We start from the raw sequence: 24,168 nt of genomic DNA on the forward strand, positions 1-24,168 counted from the left end.
TGAATTGTCCCCAGGTCTTTCTGTGACCCGGAGAGATCAGAGAATTCAGAATCAGCAAGTGACTCACTCTGTGAGCCATGCCCTTTCAACACAATGTCCTTTCATACCTCCAGTTGGAAAACCAGAGGTTTTTGCCTCTTAGGATAGCCTTCTTAGGGCATCTCGACTACTTTGGCATATCCAGAGTACCCAGAAGTGGGAATGTCTTGTCGTCACACAAGGGGCCATACCCTTTGCCTTATCACTGATGTCAGAAGCCTCTTCCCAGGCCAGGCCTAGGGTCCTTCACTTTGTCATCCGGCGGCAACGCTTCTCGTGCTCACCTCTAGAGAAGCAGAGGGGAAGCCCTGAAGAGTTGTCTCATCTCTGGGAAGAATGAGTTCTGCACAGGGCTCTCAATTCTATTCCAATTAACGGGCTGCAGTTTTTAAATTATCATCATGAAAAACGGAAGCTGTGATCTCTTAAGATTACCACAGGAGGTGACGCACAGCTGCCACGTAGGGGCCACTTTCCTAAAAGGGGCTCAGTCCAGACAAGCCGTGGAGACCTTGACTCTCCAAATCCAAAAGTCCAGGGAGGGAAGCCAGGCAAACACCTAGCCAAGGGCCAAGATACTCAGCAAAATCACTTGGATCAAACGAAAACTGATGTCAAATCAGAATGCTAAATATAAAACATTTAAACAATATGGCCTCAGCTGAGAATATACATATCACTAACATTATGTGTAGCAGGGAAGCACACTCAAATGTTATTATTACTGAATGCTTATTTTGCACAGATATGCCTGGTGGTAGGACCTTCCCTCTAGGCTCTTTTTGTCATCTTGACTCTTTTATGAATAGAGAAGTGTTTAAAAAATAATTTTGGAATATACATATTTTTAGTAACTGGGGGAAAATGTTCTAAAACTCTAGAGAGGAGGGATCCCTGGGTGGCGCAGCGGTTTGGCACCTGCCTTTGGCCCAGGGCGCGATCCTGGAGATCCGGGATCGAATCCCACGTCGGGCTCCCGGTGCATGGAGCCTGCTTCTCCCTCTGCCTCTGTCTCTGCCACTCTCACTCTCTATGTGACTATCATAAATAAATAAATTAATTTAAAAAAACTCTACAGAGGAAATATACAGTATCTAATCCCCAGCTCTTCCTCTTGCCACTGACATAAATACATCAAAGCATCAACTATCTATGGGTGTTGGAACTAAGGGGGAATTTATATTCAACCTTTTACTTTTCTTGAACTCATTCTTTTTATTGAGACACAAAAGTTGTTTCTAGTTTGGGGCTTTCTTCCTCTACAAATAATGCTAGGGGTTGTAGAGTATTTTTAATTTTAATAGATTTGGTATTTTAAATATTTTATAGGTTCACAAATTATTTTAATGTATCTTCAGTGAATCTGGTAAGGTTGCATTCCATGAAAGCTGTAATTACTCAAACTCCTCCACCTCTTTTTACTATAAAAAAGCTTTATTTATTTATTTTTTTAAGTAAGGCACAATTTACTACCAGTGAAATAGATAAGTTTTAAGGAGCAAATTCTGCTTTAATAAGGAAAAGAATATAAGCACACTTCAAGTTTTTTAGAAGCCAAGTTCACGTAACCATCTCATTTTACAGTCATAAAAAAAAACAATAAAACCTAGACATCTCTTGCACCCACTTAGAAGGTGTTTAAAAACTTACTAAATCATTTAGGAGGTAGGTTCAAAGGCGCTGGGATTCCTAGTCTGCGTGATCCCTCTGTTTATAGCTATCTTTTTCTCATGCCCTACAGCTTATATTAATTTAAGTTTTTGTTTTGTCACACTGAGAGGGAGCCATAAGGAAAAATACTTGGAGATTTTCCCATACAGCTTTCAGAGGCTCCGTGAGTAGCGTTCAGTATCAGTAAGACGATAGATCGTGCCAGAGCAACGGAAAAAGCTGAGCCTCACCTCCTCTCTCCAGCTTAATGGTACCATATGTATCGCTTGCATCTTCGCTAGTACCAAATGCACTTTGGGTCCTGCTGCTGTTACAGCATCAGTTTATGATTAATTAGTTTAACATTACCATGTAAACCTGCTGATCCCACCTCGAAACATATGGACACTGGGATAGTAACATCTGGAATAAGAACTGTCCATGCTTGAAACTCTACTACAATAGCTATGAGATGTGATGAGCTCTAAATGAAATCTCCAACTTCTGCCTCCCACAAACCACAGGGTGCCCTCAAGGGGGCCAAATAGGGCAGTTGATGGATGACTATCTGGTCAGGTCTGGCCAGACAGTAGGTCAAACCATGTGGAAGCCATCTGTCACTGTCGGGTGGAGAGAGGAAAGAAGTTGGAGCAGCCCCGGTGCTCAGTAAAGATAACATTGGCCCATGAATCCCTCTGTCCCTCTCGCTTGGCTTGCTGTAGCAATGTTTCCTCCAGCAATTGCTTTACAAACCATTAAGCAGTCATGAAAACAAGTGCCTGGCCATATGTCCAAGGGCCAAGGAAACCCAGGAACAGATTTTAGTAAAAGAGAAATCGGTCTCTCTCTCCTTTCTCAGTTCAGAGTGAAACTTCTTTGGAGAGGTGAGTGTCTTTATAGGAGACAGTGTTGCAGGATTCCAATATTAGGGAAGAATTACCCATTCTTCCCTAATATTTGGCTGGAATCAGATCTGGGATAACCAGTGAGGAAAGTGTCTGGGAACAATATAGCTCTTCTGGGTTAGAATATAGTAATTTCAGGCCGCCTTTTAAGATTGAAATCAGAGGCTATAAAACTTCATGGAAATATATTCATCAGTTTTTTCTCCCCAGTCCCTTTCTTGTGTAGGCCTGGCTATTCAGAGCTCGATCTGTGCGTTGGCACAGCCTGGGAGCTGGAAATGCAGAATCTCAAGCTCCTTCCCAACTTTCTGATTAGAATCTGCATTTTAACAAGATTGTCCCAAGTAATATGCATGCACATTAAAGTTTGAGAAGCTCTGTAGATGGGAACTCTGAGAACAAGGAGAACTGTTTCTTCAGCACTCCTGACCCTGACAACAATACCTGAACATTTGCCAAGCACAACACTGTGCCAAGTGCTGTGCTTAAAATGCATGATCACATCTCATCCTTACAACACCCCTGGCAAAGTACTATCATTATCCCCACCATTTATAGGCGCAGTGGTAAGGCTCTGAGAAATTGAAATAACTTGCCTATGATCACACAACCAGGCAGGAATCACAGAGTGGCAGTTAGCAACCTAGTGCTCATACTCTTTCTATAGAGAGGAAAGCAGTTGGGTTGGCCAAGGATGTCCCTAAAGGGAGAGAAGATGATGAAGAGAAATTTCCCCCCAAAGATTCAATCATTCACATCTCAGAGAATTAGGGTTTCTGGGGAGAGAATTTAATAAAAGTTTCTACATCTCTGAAGTCTCCCTATTGGGGCCCTTGACTTGCCCTTGAAAATCCCATAATAACCCAAGTCTAGAATGGGCAGGAGTCTCTTGTTCTCTCCCTCCTTGGAGCAATAATCTTTACCTGAAAACCTAAGGCCAGTCACCAGAACAGATCCCCAACTCTGCAGAACCTCTGGAAAGCTCAGGATTAAGGCAACTCTTTGCTCCTTTAATTGATGTCTTGCCTTATTGCTGGAGTTTAAATCTGCTGTCTTACTCAACTATACATCCAACAATGTAAGACACTGTGCAAACAGAGAATAAGAGAGACAAAATCCCTATATGCACATGGAGCTTACATTTTAGTAGAAAAGTCAGATAATAAATTGATAAATATTTACTATACATATTTCAGTTCTATATAAAATACAGCTGAGAAGAGTATACTATGAGATGGGACTGGGAAACACTACTGAAAATAGAGAAGTCAGGGCAGGCTGACCCCTGAAGTCAGAGGTGAGAGCTGAGCTTATCTCTGAATGAAGTGAGAGAGTGAATATGTGGCTGTGGGCAGGAAGAAGCTCCAGGTAGAGGGGACAGCAGGGGTAAAGACCACAAGGCAAGAATGTCCTTGGTGGGCTCAAGAAACAGCAAGAAGCCGAGGATGACTGGAGCAGATAAATAGGTGGTGGAGGCTGAAATCTGAGAGGTAACTGAGATCTAGACCATGTAGAGCCTTGTAAGCCATGGTAGGGACCTCAGCTTTTATCTTGAGATGGATAGGAAGACATTAAAGCATTTTTTGAGTGGAGGAGTGACACAATATAATGTATCTCACTCTTGGAAGCAACATTCAGGCAGTTGGATGTTGGACTGGAAGGGAATCAGGTAGGAGCTATAACAGTCCAAGCAGGAGCTGATGGCAGCTTGGGCCAGGGTAGTGGCTGTGGAGGTGGTGACAAGAAGGTAGATTCTGGAGATGTTTTGAGGGTGGAGCCAAAAGGACTTGCTGATGGAAATCCTGTAGCTCTTGCTCATTTGTGGGCCTCTGGTTATGTCAGGCTCTCTGACCTCTTCTTTTGTAATGTTCCCTTCCCCTATGCCTACCTGGTCCTGACCTCTCAGTTTTCAAACTTGCCTACATGTCCTTGAGCAGTCTCACTGTCCCTTATCTGGCATTCTTGGCTGGCTACCACCCATGCCCCAGAATGGCATATGCAACATTACTGCTTATTTTTATCAATATTTTATATTTGTGTCAAGCTTTACGGTTTAAGCCCTTCTGTGTACATTATCTCATCTGACGTGCTAGGTTTCATAGGCCATTTCATGCTTTTCATTTGGCTCCAGGAGACCTCAAAGAAGAGGCATGAGTCAGCTTTGGCTGAATTTCAGGCAAATTAACTCCTTGGCAGCTGCAGACTTGTCAGGGAGCAGGCACTGGCTGCATGTGAGTATGTAAGAGTGGGTGGGTAAACTGAGCCATGAGGTTCAAGGGATGCACACCAAGAGGGCCCAGCAAATAACCTGAGGTCAAGGGACATGCTGATGGAAGGCCTTGGAGAGCAGTGGACTGAAGCCAGGAAAGAGGTCCTAGGGCTGTGGGCAGAGAATTAGGAGTGAGGAGGAAGAGGCAAGTCTGGGGCCTGGAGGGGGTGTACAAACAAGAGAGAAGGTAAAATCTGAGTGGTCAGCCAGCTGATCTGGGGATCAGCTCAGAGCAGGCTTTCAGAAGGGACCCGGCTGATTGGCTGACTGGTGAGAAGAGCCAGCACCGTGCATCAGGACAAGGCTGAGAAAGTCTCGGCCGCAGGGAGCCAAGGAGCATCCCTAAGGTTTTTCTGTTGAATTGAAGCCAATCCCTCAAAAAAAAAAAAAAAAAAAAAAAAAAAAGCTGATTAGAGACCAATGCGCAAAGTCAAATGGGGCACCTAAAAAGGTTGGAGTGGGGAGCTAGGAGCACGGAGTAAAGACAGATACTCCTTCTCTCTCTGGAGCCTCGTGATCTTAAAGGGAAATCCTCACTTCCAGTTCCACAGGTTCATTATCTGGTAGCTTTAGAGTTTGACCCCTGGCCATTGTCAGGTGCTTTTTTCTCTTCACCCTGAGCCCATGATTCTCAATCTGGTTCTCAACCTTGTACCTATTTCTTGGGCTTCACCCAGCACAGTTAAAGCAGAGTCGAGGGCTGTGGGGCCCAGATGGGGTGTTTTTTTTTTTCAAACTTCCCCCAGGGGACTAGAGTGGGCAGCAGGGCAAGGCCTGCTGCCATAGCCACGTGCACCAGTTTCCCCGGGCCCCCTCCAAAGCATCTTCCTCCTTCCTTAGGACATATTTAATTCTGACAATGGTGCCAAGAGCAAGGATTCATAAATGGATACCGAGCAGATCAGAAAATAAAATCTAATCCTCCTACTGGGTTGGAAGAAAAGCGAAATTCCACCCACAGGGCTGTTTGTGGAAATACAAATGCCGCATCCTGTTCAGCTTGATTCGTAAGAATAGGTCTGGCTGGTGATATGTGCAATATCTTACAAGTATAGGTTTCCTCAGAAGGCCCGCCTTAGGGATCCCAGTGTTGACAGCAAACCTAGGATCACATTCACTCTTGTCAGGGAGGAACACATTTTAGTTGCTTTACCTCTACCTTTAGGATTAGAACCTCAGAAATAAAGATGCTCGAGGTCAAGGTGGACCATGAGAGATCATCCAGTCCCCTAGTTCCTGGAATTTAGTATGCATCATTTGGGGGCCTTGTAAGCAGCCTGGCTCCCAGGCCCATTCCTGATGGAAACCATTGCTCTCATTCCCCTGCTTTCCAAGGGTTGTTCAGCCTCTGCTAGCGCCATGACCCATAGGCCTCCCGTAGAAGTGATGGCCCCACCTTACCAGTTCTGCATCCTTGCTGCCCAAACTCTGTTCCAGGCTGTAGGCAGATGCTGTGGCATGCTTAATATCCTTATTTATCCAACAAGTATTTATTAGGAACCTATGAGGTGCCAGGCATTATCATAGGTACTGGGGATGCAGGTGTGAATAAAACAGACAAAGGTACCCTCCGCAGCTTATATCCTAGTGGGCAAAATTCTCTTTGCATTAGGGACATGAACGTGAAGATGCCTAAACTGCAAGCTCCCTTGAAGACCGCTTTGTGACTTGTGACTCTTGCTGTTCTCAGGGTCTAGCAAAAGTTTGCTGAGTATACCAATGTGTGAATGCCGAGTGGCACACGCCTATCTTCCTCCTTCACCTTGTAACATCACCGGGGTTGGTGTCCACGCTCTGTCATGGCCACTCTCTTTAACCATTAATACGGTTCTATCCTAAATCTAGTGGGAACCCACTTACAAAACACCCATACTCCAGGTGTCTTTTTCTTTTTAAAACAGTTTCATTGAGATGTAATTCATATACCATACAGTTCACCCACTTAAAATATGCAATTCAATGGTTTTTGAGTATACTATTAGTATTTAGTACACAGATATGCACAACACCATATTCAATTTTAGAATATTTTCATCCTCTCAAAAAGAAGGTCTTTAGCTATTGTCTCCCCATCTCCCATCCATCCAACCTTAAGCAACAACTAATATACTTCCTTTCTCTATAGGTTAGCCTACTCTAGACTATTCATACAAATGGAGTCATATGGCCTTTGGAACCTGGCTTTCACACAGTAAAATGTTCTCAAAGTTTATCCATGTTACAGCATGTATCAGCACTTCATTCCTTTTTTGAGTAAATAATATTCCATTGTATGTATATACCATATTTTGTTTATCCATTCATCAGTTGATGGACAATTTGGGTTATTTCCACCTTTTTGTTATTATGAATAATGTTCCTATACGCACTTGTGTGCAATGTATGAACATTCTGTGTGAACATATGTTTTCATTTCTCTTGGGTATATACATAGGAGTTGAATCACTGGGACATATGGTGACTCTATGTTTGACTGTTTGAGGAGCTGCCAGACTGTATTCCAAAGTGGCCACACCATACTAGTGTGAGGGTTTGGATTTCTCAAAGTCCTGGCCAATGTTTGTTATAATCTGACTTTTTGATTATAATCATTCTAATGGGTATGAAATATCTCATTGTGGTTCTGATTTGCATTTCTCTGATGACTATCAATGTCAAACATCTTTTCATGTGCTTATTGACCACTCATACATTTTCTTTGAAGAAATGTCTATATTGATCTTTGTCCATTTTTTAAAGTAAGCTCTATGCCCAGCATGAGGCTTGAACTCATGACCCCAAGACCAAGAGGCATATGCTCTATTGACTGAGCCAGCTAGGTGCTTCGCCTTTGTTCATTTTTTAACTAGGTTATTTGTCTTTTGTCACTGAGTTGTAAGAATTCCTTATATATTCTGTATATAAGTCCCTTATTAGACAAACGGTCTGCAAATACTTTTCCATTCTGTGGGTTATCTTTTCACTTTCCTGATTATATTTTTTGAAGCACAAAGTTTTTTCATTTTGATGAAGCCCAATTTATTTGTTTTTAATTTAATGTGAGGAAAGGGTCCAACTTCATTCTTTTGCATGGGGCTATCCAGTTGTCCCAGCACCATTTGTTGAAATGACTATTCTTTCCAAATTGAATGATCTTAGTATCTTTGTCAAAACTCAGCTGACCATAGACATAAGGGGTTAATTAATAGACTCTCAATTCTGTTCCATTGATCAGTATGTCTATCCCATGCTGGGAGCGCACTGTCTTGATTACTGTTGCTTTGTGGAAAGTTCCGAAGTCAGGAAATAGGAGTCCTTCCACTTTTTCAAGATTGTTTTGGCTATTCTGGGTCCCATGTAATTCCACGTGAATTTTAGAATCAGCTTCTACAAGCCAGCTGGGACTCTGACAGAAATATGCTGCATCTGTAGATTGATTGCCATCTTAACAAATAAAAAGTCTTTCAATCCACGAGTATGAGATGTTTTTCCCTTTATTTAGCTCTTCAATTTCTTTCAATAATGTTTTTATAATTTTCAGAGTACAAGTAGTATACCTCTTTAATTAAAACTTCCCCAAATATTTTATTCTTCTTAAGTAAACGGAATGGTTTTCTTAGTTTCATTTTCAGATTGTTCATTGTTAGTATGTAGAAATAAAATTGATTTTTGAATATTGATTGTGCATCTTGCAATCTTGTTGAACTCATTTACTACTTCTAATAGTTTTTAATGGACGGCTTAGGATTTCCCATATGCAAGATCATGTTATCTGAGAATAGAGATAGTTTTACTTCTGCCTTTATCATTTGGATCCTTTTTCTTTTTCCTGAATAATTGCTCTAGCTAGAACTTCCAATATTGAATAGAAAGTGACAAGAGCAAACATCCTTGTCTTGTTCCCAATCTTAGGTGGAACGAATCTAGTCTTTAATCATTAAGTATGATATTAGCTGTGGGTTTTTCATAGATGCCCTTTTACAGGTTGAGAAAGTTCTCTTCTAAATATTCCTATTTAGGGAACCCTGGGTGGCGCAGCGGTTTGGTGCCTGCCTTTGGCCCAGGGCGTGATCCTGGAAACCCGGGATCGAATCCCATGTCAGGCTCCCGGTGCATGGAGCCTGCTTCTCCCTCTGCCTATGTCTCTGCCTCTCTCTCTCCCTGTGTGATTATCATAAATAAATAAAAATTAAAAAAATATTCCTATTTAGTTGAATGTTTTTATTATGAAAACGTGTTGGATTTTGTTAAATGTTTTTTCTAAGTCTATTGAGATTATGTGGTTTTTGTTTTTTATTCTACTGATGTTAAACCGACCTCAAAATCCTGGAATAATTCCCAATTGGTCATGGTATGTAATTCTTTCTATATGTTGCAGTATTTAGTTTGCTGGTAATTTATTGGAAATTTTTGCATCCATACTTATAAACATTATGGGTTTGTACCTTTCTTTTCTTGAGTGATGTTTTTGTCTGGTTTTGGAATCTGGGTACTATTAGACTAATAGAATGAGCTGGAAAAGGTACTCTCCTGCTTTGGGGGAAAGTTTCTGAAAAATTGGTATTAATTTTTCTTTAAATGTTTCTTAAATGTGTTGAAGACATCTGAGCCTTAATCTTTGCTCATTTCATCTAAGTTTCTAATTTATTGGGATACGATTATTTGTACTATTCCATTATAATCCTTTTGATTTCTGTAAGGTTGGTAGTAATGTCTCCTTTTTCATTTCAGATTCTAGTAATTTGTTTTCTTGGTCATTCTAGCTAAAGGTTTGTTAATTTTCTTGATCTTTTCAAAGAACCAGCTTTTGTTTTCACTGATCTTTCTGTTGTTTCTCTATTCTCTTAATTCATTAATTTCAACTCTAATCTTTATTATTTCCTTATTTCTGCTTGCTTTAGGGTTAGTTTCTCCTCTTCCAGTGCCTGAAGGTGGAAGGTTAGATCATTGATATCAGAATTTTTTAAATACAGGTATTTACAACTATAAATTTCTCTCTGAGCACTGTGTTAGCTGTATCCTATAAGTTTTGGTATGTTGTGACTAATTTTCATTCATCTCAAAGTATTTTTCAATTTCCTTTTTATTTTTGAGAGGAGAAAATACACATTAGCAGTGAGGAGGGGCAGAGGAAGAAAGAAAATCCCAAGCAAGTCCCAGTGCAGACCCCAGGGCAAAGCCCAACATGGGGCTCAATCTCACAACTCAGAGATCATGACATGCGCTAAAATCAAGAGTTGGATGCTGACTGAGCCACCCAGTTGCCCCTCCAGTTTCTTTTTTTTATTTCTTTTTTGACCCATTGTATATTTAGGAGTGTGCTATTTAATTTCCACATATTTGCAAATTTCCCAAATTTCTTTCTGTTGATTTTTTGTTTCATTTTGGTCAGAGAACATTATATTATTTTTACCTATTTATTGAGGTTTGTTTTATGATCTAGCACATGATCTATCCCGGGAAATTTTCATGAACACTGGGGAAGATGTATGGTCTGCTGTTGTTGGATGGAGTATTCACGATATCTTTTTAGGTCAAATTTTGTTTACAGCCCCTATTTCCTTGTTTCAAGTTTTCTATTTTCTTGCTGATCTTCTTAGTTGTTCTGTCCATTATTAAAAGTGAGAGTGTTGGGAAAAAAAGTGAGAGTGCTGAAGTCTCTATGATTGTTGGGTTGTAGTCTCCTTACGTTTCTGTCAGTTTTATTTCATGTATTTTGGTGTTCTGTTGTTACGTACATATATGCTTACATAATTATTATATCTTCCTTTTTTTAATTTTTATTTATTTATGATAGTCACAGAGAGAGAGAGAGAGAGAGAGAGGGAGAGAGAGAGAGGCAGAGACATAGGCAGAGGGAGAAGCAGGCTCCATGCACCGGGAGCCCGACGTGGGATTTGATCCCGGGTCTCCAGGATCCCGCCCTGGGCCAAAGGCAGGCGCCAAACCGCTACGCCACCCAGGGATCTCTTATTATATCTTCCTGATGGAGTGACCCTTTTGTCATTACAAAATGTCCCTTTGCATTTCTAGTAAGATTTTTTGTTTTAAAGTCTATTTAAAAGTCTGTTATTTGTGTAGCCACTCTGGCTTTCTTGTAGTTGCTGTTTGTATAATACATCTTTTTCCATCCTTTTACTTTCACTTCCTTTTACAATCTATAGTTGGATCTTGCTTTTTTCTTTTTTAATTCAGGCTGACTATCTCTACCTTTGATTAGAGTGTTAGCCCTTTCACATTTTATGTCATTATTGATATAGTTGGATTTATATCTGCCATTTTACTTTTAATCTACATCACATTTTTTAAACTTTTATTCTTCCTGTCCTGCTTTCTTTTGCATTAGGTGAATATTTTATAATGTACCATTTTAATATCTTTACTGATTTTTTACTATTTTTTCTGAGTTACTTTCTTAGCCACTGCTTTAGAGCTTACTATATACATCTTCCCTTATCAGAATCAGCTTCAGATGTATACTTAATTCCAATGAGTAAAAACATTACTCCTATATTGTTATTCCCTTCCTTCCTTTTTGTGATATTATTATTATATACACTACATCTATAAGTGCTACAAACTTATACTGTTATATTATTGATTTTTTTTCTATATGTCTTTTAAAGAAGCAGATATAAGAAAAAAGAATTAGTATATATGTATAGCTTTTGTTATATTAACCTCTGTATTTATCACTTCTGGATCCTTCCTTTTGCTCTTGTAGATTCAAGTTACCATATGAAGTAATTTCCTTACTCCAATACAGCTTTGTTCCCACTCACCTACTTGTGCTGTCACTGGCACATATATTTCTATATGCTATAGGCAATAGCATGTTATATACATATTATTTTATACAATTAATTTTTAAAACAATTAAGATAAAAAGAAGAAATATGCATTTATGTTGTCTTTTATAGTTACATAGTTACCTTTACTGATACTCTTTGTCTTTTTGTGTGGATTCAAATTACTGGTTAGGGTCTTCTTTTTTCTAAGAATTTACTTATTTGTTCATGAGAGACACACAGAGAGAGGCAGAGACATAGGAAGAGGGAGAAGCAGGCTCCATGCAGGGAACCTGATGTGGATCTTGATCCCAGGACCAGGATCACACCCTGAGCCAAAGGCAGACATTCAACTGCTGAGCCACCCAGTTGTTCCACTGTTTAGGGTCTTTTTTAATAATTTCTCATAAGGTGTCTCTGCTGGCAACAACCCTTCTCAGTATTCGTTTAGCTGAGGATATCTTTATTTCACCTCCATTTATGAAAGCTAGCTTTGCGGAATATAGGATTCTTGGTTGACAGTGTTTTCCTTTGAGTACTTTGAACATATTATCTCACTTCCTCCTGGCTTCCATTGTTTCTGATGAGAAATCAGCTATTAATCTTATTGAGGTTCCCTTGTGACAAGTCACTTTTCTCATTCTGCTTTGAAGATTTTCTCTTTGTCTTTGTTTCAGTATTGGGAGTGGGCAGAGGGAGGAGGGAGAAAGAGAGAATCTTAAGCAAGCTCTACACCCAGTACAGAGCCCCACCTTGGGCTTGATATCATGAACCTGAGATATCATGACCTGAGCTGAAATTAAGACTTGTACACTTAACCTACTGAGCCATCCAGGTGCCCCTGCTTTCAGTGTTTACAATGATGTGTCTGGTTGTAGGTCTCTTTGCAGCTATCCTACTTAGAGCTTCCTAAGTCTCCTGGCTGTATAATTCTTTTCAATGAATTTAGGAAGGTTTCAGCCATTAATTATTTTTGTATGCTTTTTCTATTCTGTTCTCCCTCTTCTCTCCTTCTAGTACTCCCATTATGCATATGCTGGTGTACTTAATGGTATACCATACTTTTCTGAGGTCCTGGGTTTTTTGTTTTTGTTTTTTCATTCTTTTTCTATTCTTCAGGTTGTATAATTCATATTGATCTATTTTCAAGGTTGCTAATTCTTTATCCTGCCTGTTCAAATCACTGTTGAGCTTTTTAGGTGAATTTTTCATTTCAGTAATTGTATTTTTCTATTTCAGAATTTCCTTTTGGTTCATTTTTATCATTTCCACCTCTTTACTAATATTCTCTGTTAAAGAGATATTATCATCAAACCATAACCTTCCTTTACTTCTTCAATCATTGCTTCCTTTAGTTTCATTAAAAAAACCATTTATAATGGCTATTTTGAAATTTTGTTAAATCTGACATCTGGTCACTTTCATGGGCAGTTTCTGTTGCCTGTTCTTTCCAGTAAATGTTTTTTCTCTTTATTTTTTTCCTGGTTATATGTTTTCTGTTCCTTTTCTGTTTCCTTTTGTCTTATAATTTTTTTTGGAAACTGGACATTTTAGATAATATTTTATAGCAACTTTGGGTCCCAATCTCCTACTTCTAGGTCTTATTATTATTTGCTTGCTTATTTGTTTTGTGACTGACTGGACTGTTTTAGTAAAGACTATTTTCACTTCAGGTCCCACAGATGACCTCTGATGTTATTCCCCAGGTGGTACAGCCTTGGGTATTCCCACAGTCACCCTGGGATGACAGTGGTCTTGGCAGTGGTCTCTTTAATCTTCTCTTTCCTCTGACCACTTGTAAATTTCCCTAATAGTAAGTTTGAAACTGCTGTTGGCTTAAATTTCTCCAATCTCTCTTGCAAATGAGGTTAATTCCTTTGGGAAAAGACTTGGAGCTCTCTGTTTTAATTTGTTTCTACCCCCAGGCAAAATCTCAGCCATGGCTCTGGAGCTGGGATTAGGGGTGATGGTGTACTTCCTGAGTAATACATCACCCACTTTAGCAGCTGTACACTCAGTGAATGAGATGAGTAGCCTCATGCCTCAATTTGCCTCTCCCAGCATGGAATCTCTGCCTTACAAGCTGAGGCAAGGGAGATAGGGGCCCTAGGATTCTCAGCAGTGTTGCACCTATGGTAGAGCCTCTGTTCTATGAGTTGGAGCTAGGCAGAAGAAGGAGTTTCCCCTGCTTGGCTACACTCACCCAGAATTTAGCTTTAGCATAGGTAGCTTTGGGACAGGATAAGAAATGTCCTGTGATGACAATTCTTCAACTGGGAGCTGGGGACCTGTGTTCTTGGTTGCACCAGTTTGGAGGGCAATTTCATCTTATGGAACTGGGAGGGGAGAGGGAGAGAGTGGGTCTAGGTTCAAATACCACAGACTCAATGTCGTTATTGAGTTTTAGTAGATTTTCTTGAGTAAAAATTTCTTCATTTGCTGAATGCACTTAGGTCCATTTCCAGAGACTTTAAGTGGTTGTTTTAAAATATTTTTCACAAAAAAAATAAATAAAATAAAATAAAATATTTTTCACCAAAATATAAATTAAATTAAATTAAATGATTTTTACTAGTTTCACTGGAGAGTGGGTCTGTGGAGCTCCTCATGCTGGAAATGGACTCTTCCAGAACTTATGATGCCTTATCTTATGTAGTAACTGTTTTATACTTATAGCTTCCACAAAACAATATTTTCTAACTTTAATATGCATATAAATCACCTTGGGTAACTTGTTAAAAATGCAGGTTCCTAGAGCCAATCCACCAGAGATTATGATTGTCTATGACTAGGGTGGGAACCAAAAGAAATATGCATTTTTAGCATGCTCACTATAGGATTCTTTTTTTTTTTTTTAAGATTTACTTATTTATTTTAGAGACAGTGGTAGAGAATGCACATGTGTTGAGTCAAGAGAGTGCTGGAGGGAGAGAAAGAATCCTCAAGCAGACTCCCCACTGTGCACAAAGCTCCATATGGAACTCAATCTCAAGACCCTGAGATCATGATCTGAGCCAAAATCAAGAGACTGATGCCCAACTGACTGAGCCATCCAGAATCACTATGTGATTCTTTGAAAAAAATTGTATAAAGACTAATGCACACCAGATAAGATGGATCTCTTTTTCTTCCTCCTTTTCTTCCTCCTCATCTCCTTCTTCTTCTTCTTTAAACAGGTTCTATATCTACTAAGGGGCTTTGTAGCTATGGTAGGATCAAATACTGACTATTTAAACATCACATAGTGTGTGTATGTGTGTGTGTTTACACTGAAATCTAGAAATACTCTCATTATAAGAAGTTCCCCCTAGTTGGGGTTGGCGAACCATGCTTTGGGGATGCCAAGCATCAAAGATGACAGATGACCCCAGAACAAGGCTTTTCAAATTGGGGTCAGGAGACCTGCCTCAGAATCTTTATCACTCTTGTATCAGATTTGACTTTTCCTTGGTGCTACGTTTGTAATTTTCCTCAAAATAAAGATAAAGAACACCACAGGCTCTGCTGTATTTGGTCTGATTCACACGCAATCAAATGGCAATATGTGCCTCTGCTGAACAAATTAATAGGATTAAAACAGCTATCAAACATGCTATAGCAGAAAGGATTCCTACCACCCAGCTGCACATGGTTATCACTAATGTGAATCCTCACAGTCATAATAGAAAATGAACATTATTTCATATTTTAAAACTCTAGACAGAAGCCATTAGCAATTTATTTTTTTTCCCAAAGAACTGGCTAATTAAAATAGTAAATAAGGCTACATGAGTAAATCCTGTGTTTTTTTCATGAAGAAATAGAACATGGATGGCTATGTGATTGTTCTATTGTATATTACAGTTCAACCCTACTTCGATCTATTCTACACTCCCATGAGAGAAGGCCACACTCAAAGGAAAGAGAATTTGTGAGAAAGGATTCTACAACAGCAGGCAAAATTAAGCAAGAGGAAGGCCTCAGAGAGCTCAAGAAACCTGGCTTTCTGAGGCACTATAAGAAGCCTGAAAATATTTCCCTTTTAGGTTTAGTAGGTAGGATATTATGATTGTTGTTGTTATTTTGAAGATCAAAAAACTTTATAATTCCATTGGGAATTATAAAAAAAAAAACATGTTATGGCAAAAATGCAAGTATCAACCATTTTTTTTTTTTAGTATCAACCAATTTTAACCTTTTTTTCCCCAGAGTTGCTTATGTACCTTACTCAGTAGGGTATTACTCCCATACTCTTGATATGTTAATAACTGGTGGCCTTTATTGGTACCGATTCATTGATAGAAGTTAGGAAATTTCTGGTTTTTCTTTCATGATTTAATGATACTCGATTATTTCTTGGTAATGGTTACCTCAGTTGGAGCTGGGTCTTTAACCAGTATATAAAATTAGATACATGAAAACAAAACTTAAAAACCAGATAAATTATAAGTTGATTATTTTTTTTAAAAATTTTTTAAATTTATTTATGATAGTCACAGAGAGAGAGAGAGAGAGAGAGGCAGAGACACAGGCAGAGGGAGAGGCAGGCTCCACGCACCAGGAGCCCGACGTGGGATTCGATCCCAGGTCTCCAGGATCACGCCCTGGGCCAAAGGCAGGCGCCAAACCACTGCGCCACCCAGGGATCCCTAAATTGATTATTTTTATCTATAAAACAATATACCTAGGATTTCTTTAATTATAAGTTGTTTGATCCACCATAGAGCTAATTCACATACAATTAATTTACTATCAATAAAAAAAATGAGCTTTAAGTTGGGGTTGACTGTCAATCAAAAAATGTACCTCACATCCCCATTTAAATTGAGTTCCTTTTATTATACTCTGTCATAGCATATTACTCTTCCAGCATAACACTTAATGGTTTGTAATTATATATTTATTTATGAGATTATTTACTAAACATCTGTCTCTCTACTGGAACCTCTGTGGGACAGACCATCTCTCTTTTGTTCACCACCATTTGCCCAATATCCTGCACAACATCTGATCCTTAATTATTTGTGGAATGAATGCCTGAAGAAATCATGAAGTTTGTAACATCGTAAAATGGGGAGGTTGATTGATAGGCTTTAGGATACTCTTGAATCCCTGAAATTGTCTAAGAAGTGTTCATATATACATTACTCTTGGGAGAGGGCCCATAAGTTTCATTATATTTCAAGTGTGTCTGTGACCTCCCCCAAAGGTATGGAATCACCAGCCTATCTCAGCAATAAATTCCAAAAGAACTTACCTGTAACCTGAAACAAAGTATGCTACATGTACCTTTACATGGACAGATTTGTGGGTGTGTATAGAGGTGGGCGTATAATTTCCAAGAACAGAAACAGAAATGCCCCAGTGAATATACAGAACAATCCACATTCCCACTTCCCTTGCGTAGTGGATCATTCTATAGTCACTGGGCTCCAGCAGTAGCTGCTTGCATTCATCTGTTTCTTGGCAGCAACATCCATCACTCAAGCCAGAGAAAGAGAGTCTGTAATACCCTCCCCTCACCTGTTTGGGATGCTGACATCCCTCTTTGTGGGAGCTGCTTTTAATAACAAACCTGTAAACCTACCGGTTAACAAAGGCACAGAGCCATGTTTATAAAGCACTGGTGCCCAGGCAATTTGATCAAACAACCCTGGGATTTCCCTTGCCTTGCCCTCCAGCCAGAGAGGAGAGCCAGCCTAATCAGTCCAAGGAGGCCTCTGCGTGCAGCCTGCCTTCACAGTCAACCAGGCAACCGGGGGAGACTGTGAGATGCGCCCAACATGCTAATTGACTATTGTATATTAAATCTCCTCTTCTCTCTCTCTCTCCCAGCTCCACAAGATGCTTCCCTTCAGTAAATTTCCTCCCTTGTTTTTGTCCTGAAAACGGAGACTTCAAAAGTAAATTTGTCAGGAGAAAGATTTTTGTTGTGCTGTTAACTCTCGGTGATCCGTATTAACAGAGAGGAGCAGCGGTGCAGATAATTCAAAGCCAAAAGCTCTATTTAGCTTTGTAGTTCATTGTTTCGAGGGGCTTGGTGGCAGACTTACCTCCCTAATTATGTTTGTCTTCGCTTCTTATTAAAATGAGTTTGTCTGCCCTACGGCCAAGCAGTTGGGTGACAGGAAGATTCTGACACAGAATTTGTCAGATTCACCAGGGGAAGTCCACAAGGTACCCAGATAATCAAACTCGACTAGATTTGAGTTCACATTCTTAATCACCTGTGATCAATTGCCTTGCTCCTCTGTGACTAAAGTAAGCCAGGGATGAGACATAATTATAGGAGACTAGTTGGAAGGAAATGAGTCCTTACATTCAGATGAAGATACAAGTCTGTAGTATGCAAAATTGGGTAACAAAATTCGTGTTGATGTTTCCCCTGCCTGGTCCCACAGCCTTCTATTCTGTGGCCACAGTTATCTTTCTGTGCTCATTTCATGATGATCGTCTCTACCTTCCACCCTGCTACGGTTCCCCGTGCTAGTCATCAGGGCTAGGTGCAGATACCCCAAGCTCTCCTCCCCAACACATAGGACCTTTTGTCTCCACCCAGCAAGTCAGATGTAGTCGTATGCCTAATGCTGGTTAATGAGGTGTGAGTGAAAGTGGCATGTGTCACTTCTAGGTGGAAGCTTCAGAGCCAATATGTGCAGTGCAGCCAGCAGCATCTGAGGCAGCGGCTGCTGTCAGCCTGAGTCCCAAGTGCCTGTGATGAACAGAACTCCTACCAGCCAGTGATGGGCATGTGATAGGACCATGAAATAAATCCCCACTGTTTTAGACCACTAAGGTATTAGGGTTCTTCTCAGTTAACTCAGTGTATCTCTGTTACTGCACACATCAAGCTGCATCATGATGGGGCTGTGTCACCAGCTAGACACTGAACACCTTAAGGCCAGAATTGTTTCTTCTCCAGTACATGAAGTCTAGTACACAGCATATTTAAAACAACCTGGTAGAAAATGAAGTTCTCTTCCTTTTTGGCTTCTGTAATCTTCCGTGTTTATGTTTACCTAACGCTTGCCCCCCTCTCAGCATCACTGGCTGAAATAAGAAGGTGTCTTTGGTGTTCAGATATATGGGGGATTGTGGAGCTTTTCTTTTGGACACGTAAGTAGGAAGCACAAGTAGGAAAAACGAGCAGAAGAACAAAGTGAGGTAAGTTGAGGCCTCATTAGGCTACAGGCATCTTGAATATGCTGGTTTCAAAAGGCAGGCAAGATTTTGAAGTCAAATCTTGGGACAACCACGTTGAAAAAACAGTATCCCCAGTGTTAGGTTTACAAGGGATCATAGGTTTTACCCGGACTAGACTTCTTCATCACCGTCATCACCATCATTATTATACCAAAATTAACTGAGAACCTACCATATACCAGGCACAACTCCCACCGCTTTACAGTTGACTCATTGGGTCTTCACAGCAATTTAGAAGGGAGCTTTTACTTCCATTTTATGAATGAAGAAACAGAAGACCGGGGAAATAAATTCCCTATGGCTGCACAGCTAGCAAATATCCCTCTGTGAATTCAGCACTCACTCTACGACCAGGGGGCTTTGCTAACTCCCCGTGCATCCCGTGTCCTGCCTCCTCCTCCACTCCCCTGGATGGTCCTGCCTCCTAAACCAACACAAAGCAATTCTAGCCTCCTCTCTGGTAGCAACTGTGTGTCCCTTAAGCCTCCCCTTCTCGGGTCTAAACAGCACCGATTCACTCAACTATTTCCCTTTTTTTTTTCAATAATAAATTTATTTTTTATTGGTGGTCAATTTGCCAACATACAGAATAACACCCAGTGCTCATCCCGTCAAGTGCCCCCCTCAGTGCCTGTCACCCACTCAACTATTTCCAATGAAACATTTCCAAAGAGCCTGAGGTCCCTTACCTCAGCTTGGTGATTCACATATGCTAGGGACCAAAAAATGGTTAAATCAGCAGAGCGGAACCAGTGACTTTCCCTTACAGTCCTGTACTGAGCAAATGCCTTCTACAATCCCAGCACCTTCCTTTCACCAAATAAAGCAGAGTCCAGAGGCATAAATGGGCCACAATCTGCTATGGGAACAGCTGGCTGGCCGCACATCCTGCACACATCTCCACGGAGTGCTAAAGAGTCTGCATGTTCAGATCCCCTCCCTCTTACTCAGGTCTCATGTCCATCTCTACCCCTCCCTCCTTCTCCTCCTCCCCCAGGGCCCCAACCCCTGCTGTCCTGCCCCCAGAGGCAGTGCTGAGAACAGGCGCCCCCACTCACCATGGAGTTCATAGCGAAGTGATTGTGCTGCGTCTGGAGGTCTAGGGCATGCTGGTAGCTCACGCCGATCTCCGTATGGCTCTGGAGGAATAACTCCTTGTTGTGGCTTATCCAGTCGAACATCTAGAGGTGACAAGAAGGTACAGAGTAGTCACAAGGGTCATGGATCCAGCAGTGCAAAACGTTCAGAGCTACTGGAAGGAAAAAAGAGAGTCCTTCTGTTGGTGCCCAGTGAGAACCAGTCATCGTTCTCGGTGTGGGGGTGGCCCACAGCCTGGTTTCCTAGGGAAGCCCTCACTTTTAGCTAAGGATGCATCATCAGCCTCTGTGTTACTTGATAGAGCCTAAGGGAAAAAGAGAAAGTGAGTAAGAGGATCAGGGAGATGGGTAAAGAAGCTGTTTTTATTATCCCTATCTACTTCCCCTTTGTAAAAAACATTTAGAAAGCTTCAAAAGAGCCCCATGCTTGCTTTAGGGACAAGAGCTGAGAGTACAACGTGGAGGCTTCATCCATTCCCTATTGCACTAGAAGAAGAGAGAAACCCTTGTTGGAAGCAACAGGGCACCCTGACATCCCCTGTCTCACATCACATCGTCCAACCACACACATCGTTGAATTGACTCTAGACTAACCAACCTTTTCTTGTAACTCCATAGCCTCCCAACCCAAGGGTTTCTACTATAACCCATCAGGAACCAGAAGAGGAGGATTTTAAGGGTAGGGTGAGTCCTAGCTGGCACAGCGGACACAGTCATCCCCCGACCCCTTAGCTCTCTACCCTGTTTTTTTTATTTATTTGGTTGGTTAGGCGTCCACCTCTCTACTAGGGAGCCTACACATATTAAGGAGAGCTGACCAGAATCCCAATTCCAAGGGAGAGGTCATTCTAACAGTTATCCATCCTCAGGATACCAGATCTAAGCCAAACAGTGTAGGACGTTTCCTAGCCAACGGGGTTGTCTCAGAAATAGGAATGCTATCCAATTCAGTACAATAAAACTTGAGGGGATGTCTATCTGGAAGCTTCTGGGAAAACAGAACCTAGTTCTTTAGATATAATTTCTCTCCCCCAATACTGTCATTGTGACCCTGAACCTCAAATTGTTACAGCCATTGGGTGTTGGCAGCTTAAGGGTGAAGCCCATGAGCAGAGAAAGGGTGCAGCCAAAACAATGGCAGGAAACAGGCAAGATCCCTGACTGAGCTTTGCCAGAACTAAGCCATGTCTCTGGACTTCCCTAGTACCTGAGCCAAGAAATCCTCTTTATCACTCAAGTGCAGTCAAGTGACAGAGCCAGGAAAAGGTGGGAAGCCTTTGGAAAAAGAGGACTCCTCTACGTGGAACTGAAGCTACATAGTTGGGATGGTCTCAGCTGCAGAGCAGAGCCTGGAGAGGCTGAGTACAGGTGCAGGCTGAGGAGCGGCATGGATGGTGCTGCCTTTCTTGAAGGAAGAACCCCAGACTCACTTCTTATTCCCCTTTGAGCAGCAAAGTGACTTTACTTTTTCAGTTATGGTCAACCAACAGGACACGTGCTATGTGCCAGGCACTGTCCCAGACAACGGAAAAGCAAAAATGACTAACATGCGGTTCTTGAGTTTAAGTGGTGTAAAGACCAGCGTGGCAAGTGGACAAGGACTCAGATAAAACGTTAGGGCCACTTGGCTTAGGACTTGATTAAAACCATGACTTGAAAAAGAAAATCCATCAAAATAAAGCCCCATAAGTTCTACCAAGCTAGCACCCACTCTTTATGGAGTGGGGACAAGGCTTCCCAGAGGAGGTGTCACTTGAGCTGAGCCCAGCTCTGGTAGGAATTAGCCAGGTGAGAGGGACGTGAGCTCCCGGAAATGAGTAGCCCAAAGAAGCGAACTTGGGGCCAGTCTGAAAGCATCCTGGCTGTGCTTCTGGAATCTGACATGAGGAGGAGTTGGGTGGGGCTGGACAGGCACCGGAACAGCTGAACACAGAGAGCCCTGGAGACAGGCTTTAGGAGACCCGCACTCTATTCTGCAGGCAGCGAGCAGTGTGGAAGGTTTTAAACCAAGCACTGAAATGTGATGTGAGCTTTGATTGCAGTGTGGACAGGAGACAGGGAGAAGGACAGAGAGAAGGGTTAGGAGGCGGTCATGGCAATCCTGGTAAGAGCGGGGGGGAGAACCTAGAAGCCTGGCTTAGGGCCAGGGCAGCTGAGTCTGCAAAGCAGGCAGGCTTGAGAACTCCTAGGATGGGGAGCAAGACTCACAATTATTTGGGGAAGTGACAGGGAGGATGAGCTAGGGGACAGCCAGGTGTCTGGCATGGGACCCTGGGTCTTCGGAGGAAAGCTGGCACCACGGTGCTACCTAAAGAGGAGGGTAGGAATGTGGGATGGGAGCTGAAGGTCGTGAGTTCTGTTTGAGATGTGCCAAGTTTGAGAGGCTCACGAGAGCTCCAAGCAGAGGTACGCATGGGCAGTGAGACTCCTGCGTCTGGGGTCAGGCGAGGGGCATCAGGCTGGGACAGCTCCCACTGCGGTACAAACACATCCCCTTCTGAAGGCACCTGTGCATGGTTTGGAGGGGACTCCCCCTTTGGAGTTCCCCACATCAGTCCCGGCTACCTCTCCGGATAATGAAGGAAGGATGAAAGCCTCACTCTTCACCCTGCGGTATCAGAGGCTGTTTCGGGCTCGGGGCTCGTGCGGAGGTTGGGCTAACATGTGCTGTGTGCACTGTCCTGGATCTGCCAACTGCAGTCAGTCCCACGGGGACTCCCCCGACCCCTCAATTATTACTAGGGACAAAGGAAAAACAAAACAAAACAAAAAAGAAGACAAGTGCCCCAGGAGTGTAGAGGAACCTTATTTTGTAATTTTGATCTTTAAAATTCTGCCTCTCAACCCCATTTTAAAATAATTTCTCATCTCTTTTCCTTATTGAAAAAAGAATCAATAAAGTTAATGAAAGCCTGAAATGCCTGAAGTCCCCGGAATTTGTGATGAAAAGTGCTCACTCCATGCACTTTCTTGGATATCCCAGTGGCCGAGAAGTGATCTTCCCTGTATGTTCTGTTAAATGACTATTTAGATATGCAAATCAGCAGCGGGGTTATGCGCCAGCACCGCAATGATTAGACTGCCCGGGGCTGGTTGGTCCAGGCTGGACTGCAGAGGAGGGGTTGCTGGAGGAAGGGGGCTCCTCTCCGAATGGGCCTCCCCCCACGACGGCAGCGCCCAGGCCTCCACTTTGGAGCATACCAGCAGCTCTCCAGTGGCCAAGATCCCGGCAAAATCAACTGTGCTGGAAGCAGCCCCCCAAACAGGTGACACATGTCTCAGGAAGAAAGTAAAAGGCCTACTCTGGGGACCAGATGGTCCCATGTGATCCCAAGAAACCAGAGTCTCTCCAAGGCATCTCTCCCCTAAGAACCAGTCTCAAGTCTTCTCTGGGCCTGAGTCTACTGCCTGTGGGCAAGTCTCACCAACTCCCTATGAGACTGTGGGCAAGTCTCATTTCTGGGTTTCTCCTCATTTGCAAAGGATAAGTGGTTCCCAGAAAGGAGGTTAAGCTCCCGGTTTAGATTTAAGCCCAATTTGGAAATTTAAGAAATTTATTTATTTATTTTCATTCAGAATAAAATAGTTTTAATGAGCCTCCTGGATCGGAAGGTATAGTCACTGCTGTAACTTGCATTTCTAACTTTTGAAGAAAAGAACGACGGTAAGAAAACCACCATCATTTGATAGCCAGGGAAAGGCGATTCCTGAGTCTCAGCCCTGACACTGTCCAGCGTGTTAGAGTTCAGAAGGCCGGTCAGTGCGAAAAGCCTGGTGACGTGGCTCTTGGCACTGACGCAAGAAAGAATTAGAGACCATCGGGGCCCAAAGTGAAAGCAGAAAACAGTTTTCTTTTTTTTTTTTCATTTTTTATTTATTTTTTATTTTTTAGCTTTTATTTATTTATTCATGAGAGACCTAGAGACAAAGGCAGAGACAAAGGCAGAGGGAGGAGCAGACTCCCTGTGGGAAGCCTGATGCGGGACTTGAACACAAGGCCCCAGAATCACGACCTGAGCCAAAGGCAAACTCTCAACCATTGAGCCACCCAGGTGTCCCTCTCATATTCATTTTAAACTAAAAAAATCTTACAGAGTCATCAGCTCCTGTATGTGGAAAGTAGTAGATCCAGCCCTCCTCCCTAGCTACTGAAGGACACCCCAAAACCCCCTTTCTCGGAGGACAGTATAAGGAATTTGGGCAAACAGCAGAGACCAGAAACCCCCTGGGTCAGGAAGTAGTTCTGGCACGTGGTACCC

General features: G+C 41.9%; 1 protein-coding gene across 15 annotated transcripts in view; it reads right to left on the reverse strand.

Annotated features, from left to right (window-relative positions):
- Positions 1 to 24,168, reverse strand: part of KALRN (kalirin RhoGEF kinase) — a 656,901-nt gene that overhangs the window by 386,995 nt on the left and 245,738 nt on the right. For all 15 annotated transcript variants that reach the window (XM_055315792.1, XM_055315793.1, XM_055315794.1 and 12 more), the window contains exon 6: positions 19,871 to 19,993. In XM_055315792.1, the coding sequence (XP_055171767.1) occupies positions 19,871 to 19,993 (123 nt within the window). The remainder of the gene's footprint in view (positions 1 to 19,870; positions 19,994 to 24,168) is intronic.

This window comes from Nyctereutes procyonoides, unplaced genomic scaffold, assembly GCF_905146905.1.
Source record: "Nyctereutes procyonoides isolate TBG_1078 unplaced genomic scaffold, NYPRO_anot_genome, whole genome shotgun sequence".
In the NCBI taxonomy this organism is placed as follows: Eukaryota; Metazoa; Chordata; class Mammalia; order Carnivora; family Canidae; genus Nyctereutes; species Nyctereutes procyonoides.